We start from the raw sequence: 7500 nt of genomic DNA, 5'->3' as shown, positions 1-7500 counted from the left end.
GCGATTTTCCTAGACGTACCCGCTAAGCCATGGATTATCTAGAAACGATATTCCTAGAAATACTTTAGAAACACTTCCCTGGGTCACGATTTCTATTGCTGGCCAGAGTTCATTTTGACAAATATAGATATTTATTTACACTTATATATTTTCTAGACTTTGCAAACTATTACTACCCTTATGCTAATACATTCCTCGAGACCAATAACTAGTAAGAAATTCTCCTCTTATCCACCATTTCCCGAGACACTCTTTCCCTGTTTTCCCATGAAAGAATGATGACGCAACAATGGCCATTTGCACCGCCTCTATCGTCTGTTTCCCGCCCACAAGGCAACCGTCATCACAGATTATCACAGTAGCTTTACCATTGGTCACGGCACCCGATTGTTAGGAGAAGAAATCACTATCATACGATGACTCACCATCGCAAATAAAGGGTATAACTGGTGTCATATAAGCTCACCATCTCACCATCCCGTCATCCGAATATTGAAACTCCACAAATACAGTCACCATCCATAAAACCTCGGTTACGTCACTATCCATACACCACACTCACTGTACTTTCACACTCACTACACTCTCATTATCACGTTACACCACACACTACTACGATTTCATTATTCCACAGTATCATTATACAGAAATGTTCATCATACAAATGGCACTTTCACTATTCATTATTCATCACATAAACTACATTCACAATACTTCTACTATCACGTAGACCACACTTTCACTATACGCTGACCAACTCTCACTGTACTTTCACTTTTGTAGAAGCTACACCCTCACTATACATACTATCAAAGGAACCACATTATTGTTATTCTAATATTCACAGCAAAACATAATCTGCTCTCTCATCATACGTCTGTCATCACATGAACCATCATACTATCACTATACTTTTACTATCAATTAAACCACACTGTCACTGCATTTTTTACTATCACATCAACTGCAATCTCACTAAAATTACACCATAACATAAACCGCAACCATACTCTATTTTCACCACATAAGCATCCTTATCCTTATCTCACTTTACTCATGCTAATAAATAAACTACTTTCACTATGTACTCAGTATTACATAAAACCGAAATTCTATTGTTTCCATTACCACATAAATTATACTCCACTCACTATACTTTCACTCTTGTTATACTTTTAATATATCGTAGAAACACTGTACTATGAGCACACTCTCTGTATACCTTCACTCTCGCATAAACACTATACTATAAGCAACACTATCAATAAATTTCCACTATCGTATCAACATCATTTTATAAACAACACTCGCACTATACTCTCACTATCAAATGAACTACTTACTCACTATACTTTCACTGTACTATGAGCACACTCTCTGTATACCTTCACTCTCGTATAAACACTACACTATAAGCAACACTATCAATAAACTTCCACTATCGTATCAACATCATTTTATAAACAACACTCGCACTATACTCTCACTATCAAATGAACTACTTACTCACTATACTTTCCCTACATAGCGACGCACAACTTCCCTCTTGGACCTCACCTTCCTCAGGTATCGATGGTTATGATGGTGGTGATAGTGACAATGATGGTGAACAAGTCATCAGATGCTCAACCGATACAAGGGCACTACCGGTATCCGCCCGTGAGTACGCCCTTCGCTAATCTGTGAATGAAAGGCAGTGAGAATCTTGGATGAAATGATGATTGTAAGAATTTCTGAATGAGTTACGGAGAGTAAAAAAAATTATGAATGGATTGATTGTAGTGAAAATCATGAATTAGTTACTGATGGTAAAAAAAAAAACATGAATGGATTGATGATAGTGAAAATCATGAATTAGTTACTGATGGCAAAAATTATGAATGGGTTGATATGCTATAAATTATTATAAAGAAAGAGCTTCTCTACAACGTAAGGAAGGATATGATATGTAAATATTATTTAGAATGCTGAAGAATGCAATACATGCAAACAGGAAACCATTCACTCACATATATTCCATGTATGTGTATGGTGTGTGCTTTGTGTGTGTGTATGTGTATGTGTGTGTGCGTGCGTGTTTGTAAATAGATAGATATATGCATACTTATTAATAACAACAAAATATATATTTATTGACAAACAGATGCCATATGAATTCCGATACGGTGTCCGAGACGACTACTATGGCAACGACTTCGGCCACGAAGAAGAGAGTAACGGCGAGGCTGTGAGGGGTCGTTATTACGTCCTGCTGCCCGATGGTCGTCGGCAGGTCGTCACATACGTCGCCGACCACCAGCGCGGATACATCGCTACAATCAGTTACGAAAACGTTGGTTTCAATCCCCACGCGAGCGGAAACCGTTACGGATAAGGCATCCCCACGCTTCGTTTTCCCGCCTTTTTGTGGTGTTCAAGTTACTGCTTTGTTACTGTGCCATTGAAGTCTGTTTTGTTTACATATGTATCCAATCTCATATTTACCTTAAGTTCATTAGACATGCAATAGATGCTTTCATGTCTCTAGTCCGCCAATTGTTGTGATGTATTTTCAGTTTAGTGAGACAATAAATGACTTTGTTTTTTGTTTATAATTTATTTTCATTCACCTGTAAAATGTGTTGTGTTAATTATTCATACCATGAATCAAATTTAATCCTTTCTCTCTTTCTTCCTCTCTCTATCTTTCTTTCTGTATCTCTTTCTCTGCATCTTTCTTTCTCAATGTATCTCTCTTTCTCTCTCTCTGTATCTCTCTCTTGCTTTCACTCTGTATCTCGCATTAGTATCTGTTTCTGTCTCTGTCTCTGTCTCTCTCTCTCTTTCTCTCTCTCTCTCTTTCTCTCTCTCTCTCTCTCTCTCTCTCTAACGCTCTTACAGTCGAACAAAACCTAACTTAACTTAGAATGAAGGCAATCTCTATTTCCTAGTCTGTTTTTTAGCACAGTTGGTCGAGTTCGTATTTAAATTTCGAAATTCTAACCCATTTTTAATATGAACGTGGATATTGTGAATTATATGAGTGTGCCAATGAATGTTATGCTTGAGTTGTACCGTGTGGAATTTCATACTATAAGTTGTGGGGAAGTATAGTGAAGTACAGTGCTTAGAGTGCGTCGGTTTGACTGTGAATGGACGGACTGTGTTTCACTGCGTCACAGTTGCGGTTTGAACGTGTGTGCTAAACAGGAACACTTTATCAGTGTGCATCAAATATTGCCCAGGGTGATCCTAGCCTATCCCAGCCTAACATCCCCTATCCTAAAGTAATAACATAAAAAACATCACCTATCCTAAAGTAAAAACATAAAAAACATCACCTATCCTAAAGAAAAAAAAACATAAAAAACATCACCTATCCTAAAGAAAAAAATAAAAAAAACATTCCCTATCCTAAAGTAATAACATAAAGATTATCACCTATCCTAAAGGAATAACATAAAAACATCACCTATCCTAAAGGAATAACATAAAAACCATCACCTATCCTAGAGTAATAACATAAAAAAAAACATTACTTATCCTAAAGTAAAAACATAAAAAACATCACCTATCCTAAAGCAATAACATAAAAAAAACATCACCTATCCTAAAGTAAAAACATAAAAAACATCACCTATACTAAATAAAAAACATAAAAAACATCACCTATCCTAAATTAAAAACATAAAAAACATTCCCTATCCTAAAGTAATAACATAAAAAACATTCCCTATCCTAAAGTAATAACATAAAAAACATTCCCTATCCTAAAGTAATAACATAAAAACATCACCTATCCTAGAGCAATAACATAAAAAACATCACCTATCCTAAAGTAATAACATAAAAAACATCCCCTATCCTAAAGTAATAACATAAAAACATCACCTATCCTAAAGTAATAACATAAAAAACATCACCTATCCTAAAGTAATAACATAAAAAACATCACCTATCCTAAAGTAATAACATAAAAAACATTCCCTATCCTAAAGTAATAACATAAAAACATCACCTATCCTAAAGTAATAACATAAAAAACATTCCCTATCCTAAAGTAATAACATAAAAACATCACCTATCCTAAAGTAATAACATAAAAAACATCACCTATCCTAAAGTAATAACATAAAAACATCACCTATCCTAAAGTAATAACATAAAAAACATCACCTATCCTAAAGTAATAACATAAAAAACATCACCTATCCTAAAGTAAAAACAAAAAACATCACCTATCCTAAAGTAATAACATAAAAAACATCACCTATCCTAAAGTAAAAACAAAAAACATCACCTATCCTAAAGTAAAAACAAAAAACATTCCCTATCCTAAAGTAATAACATAAAAAACATCACCTATCCTAAAGTAATAACATAAAAAACATCACCTATCCTAAAGTAATAACATAAAAAACATCACCTATCCTAAAGTAAAAACATAAAAAACATCACCTATCCTAAAGTAATAACATAAAAAACATCACCTATCCTAAGTAATAACATAAAAAACATCACCTATCCTAAGTAATAACATAAAAAACATCACCTATCCTAGAGCAATAACATAAAAAACATCACCTATCCTAAAGTAAAAACATAAAAAACATCACCTATCCTAAAGAAAAAACATAAAAAAACATCACCTATCCTAAAGAAAAAACATAAAAAACATCACCTATCCTAAAGAAAAAACATAAAAAAACATCACCTATCCTAAAGAAAAAACATAAAAAAACATCACCTATCCTAAAGAAAAAACATAAAAAACATCACCTATCCTAAAGTAAAAGCATAAAAACATCACCTATCCTAAAGTAAAAACATAAAAAACATCCCTATCCTAAAATAACAATAAACACATCACCAAACCTAATTCATAAAAGCATAAAAACATCACCTATCCTAAAGTAAAAACATAAAAAACATTCCCTATCCTAAAGTAATAACATAAAAAACATCCCCTATCCTAAAGTAAAAACATAAAAAACATTCCCTATCCTAAAGTAAAAACATAAAAAACATCACCTATCCTAAAGTAAAAACATAAAAAACATCACCTATCCTAAAGTAATAACATAAAAAACATCACCTATCCTAGAGTAATAACATAAAAAACATCACCTATCCTAGAGTAATAACATAAAAAACATCACCTATCCTAAAGTAATAACATAAAAACATCACCTATCCTAAAGTAATAACATAAAAAACATCACCTATCCTAGAGTAGTAACATAAAACCATCACCTATTCTAAAGTAATAACATAAAGACTATCACTTATCCTAAAGTAATAACATAAAAACCATTACCTATCCAAAAGTAATAACATAAAAAATATATATATTTGCGGTTTGCCAAATTTGAATCTGCTGGGATTTTCAGGTCTTTAAATATAGATTAATTGATATATAGAGAACCCTTTCATTAAATAAAAAGGACCGAAGAATAGATATAAACAAATATGAAAATATCTAATAGGAAAATATCCTAAATGAATATCAGAAGAAAAGATCAGTTAATTTTGGAGGGACGAAGAGAGACAGAGAGAGAGAGAGAGAGAGAGAGAGAGAGAGAGAGAGAGAGAGAGAGAGAGAGAGAGAGAGAGAGAGAGAGAGAGAGAGAGAGAGAGAGAGAGAGAGAGAGAGAGAGAGAGAGAGGGAGAGAGAGAGAGAGAGAGAGATTGAAGATGTATAATACGAAAAAAAATCGTAATTGTGTATTAGAAAAGATCATTTTATTTTAGATATTAAAACAAAGAGATGGCATGAAAAGCAAGGGAGAAAAACATGTCGAAATTTTGATTTTTTTCCGTACATAATTTTAATGTATGTTTAACACTTGAAAATGCATCGACAACGTTCCAAGACTTAGAGCACTTTACTTAGTTTCATTTCATTCACGTTCTCTTATAAAAGAAGCCATGCATAATTCCTTGCCTGAGCCTGTTTACATTTAGATGTGTGCACGCGCGCGCCAGTTCGTTTGTGTGTTCGTATGTGTCTAGCCGAGTATTTATGTATAGTCACGTGTGTGTTTGTGTGACCCAATTGTTGATCCTTTAATAAAGTAGATTATACCAATCATAGGACCATCCTAGTCCTCCCTTCTGCTCACAATCTATCCACCGTCAGCTATGCATATTGCCATGGGATTGAGCCTCTTCACTAGGACTGCAAATTACTCGTGTAGCTGATACAAATCCCTCTATATGCGCCTCTAACTACATACGGCTATAACAGTATCTGACACACAAGATGCAGTTCTTTTACTTTTACGTTAACAAGGGCTCGCTCGAAATGAACCCTTCGCGAATCATTAAAATGCGATGTTTCGAATCAGATTTCGATCATCAGGAACGAGCTATAATGCTTTACCGTCTGACAATGAGGTTGGTTAGACTCCAAACATTACGGTTTACTGTTTTTCATTGTACTACTCGTATTAAATGTAATCTTTGTACGCACGTTTACTGTTTGTGTTCAAGGAATCTTTTCTTCCTTCCATGAACTCAAAGTCCTGCCCATTATTGCCACGTCATTCTGTGCCTTCCCCGGCGTTGCCAAGTCTTCAGGGATGGAAAACTGTACCATGAAAGCAATAGCACAAGAGTCTTTGAGGCCCGGGACTTCCTCTTTTCTTCTATGAGTGAAAGAGTCACCGTTTACCACTGAAGACGTATTATGATACATCGCTTGAACCACACCTCAAGATCTGTAAAGTTGCCACATCCAATATCGACAAATTCTGGCTTTTTCGTGGATCGCCTTCGTGTCAAAAAGTAGTTTTCTTTTGATATGATCTGGTGTTGAATATTCAGCATTTCCTCTCGCAAAATGAAATCCGGAAAGTTTCCAGCAACTCACAGTAATATCGTTTTTTCTGCACACACTTATTTTGCAACATAAAGGCAAGAGGTCCGTGAATCTGCAGCGCAAAGTCCAGCCAATAAGTGTGGTAATGATATCAGCCCAATATTGTGATACCACTTGAGGATGGCTGCGAACGACTGCATCCACAATTGAGACATTATTAAGGAGAATAGGATGTCATTTGTGTTGCAGGTTTGTGCACGCCCTTTGCATTCCTTCGAGATCCTAAAGTTAATACATTAAGATAAACTTCATACAAATGTTCTTCACTAAATAACAGTAACCAAATCAAAATTCAAAATACATGCGTATAATATTTCATCATAACTATTGCTTCATAAAAGTTCACTATGACCTTGACAATACAACGAAGGACATGACCCTAACTTGCTAGTTTAGGCACTGACCACAGACTCAGTAGTAATGTTGTTGTTGTCGTTTATGCATCTCTCTTGTTGTTGTCATCTTTCGAGGGGCAACAAAGCTACAGTGACTATAGGTACAGAAACTATTATACCGGGTTACCGAAGCCTATATGAGGTATTAAAACAGACATTGTACTAGCAGGAGGGAGTGGTTAGGCTCTTAACAGGGTCATCAACTCATGCTGTCTTAACTCTTACGTAACGACACGCCCGTATTTG

The 7500-nt window shown here is 34.8% G+C and overlaps 1 protein-coding gene across 1 annotated transcript in view; it reads left to right on the top strand.

The window, feature by feature from the left end:
- The window catches only part of LOC122262735 (cuticle protein 19), a 14154-nt gene extending 11566 nt beyond the window's left edge, over positions 1-2588 (top strand). Inside the window, exons 2-3 of the mRNA XM_043030849.2 lie at positions 1567-1659; positions 2144-2588. Coding sequence (XP_042886783.1) covers positions 1567-1659; positions 2144-2374 — 324 coding nt within the window. The 3' untranslated portion in view covers positions 2375-2588. The remainder of the gene's footprint in view (positions 1-1566; positions 1660-2143) is intronic.
- The last annotated feature ends 4912 nt before the right edge of the window (positions 2589-7500 follow it).

The sequence above is a fragment of the Penaeus japonicus genome, unplaced genomic scaffold (assembly GCF_977035675.1).
Source record: "Penaeus japonicus unplaced genomic scaffold, GWHDUDI00000001_assembly GWHDUDI00000038, whole genome shotgun sequence".
Classification (NCBI taxonomy): Eukaryota; Metazoa; Arthropoda; class Malacostraca; order Decapoda; family Penaeidae; genus Penaeus; species Penaeus japonicus.
The sequence above is the reverse complement of the archived record's forward strand: the minus strand, read 5'-3'. Positions and strand labels throughout refer to the sequence as shown.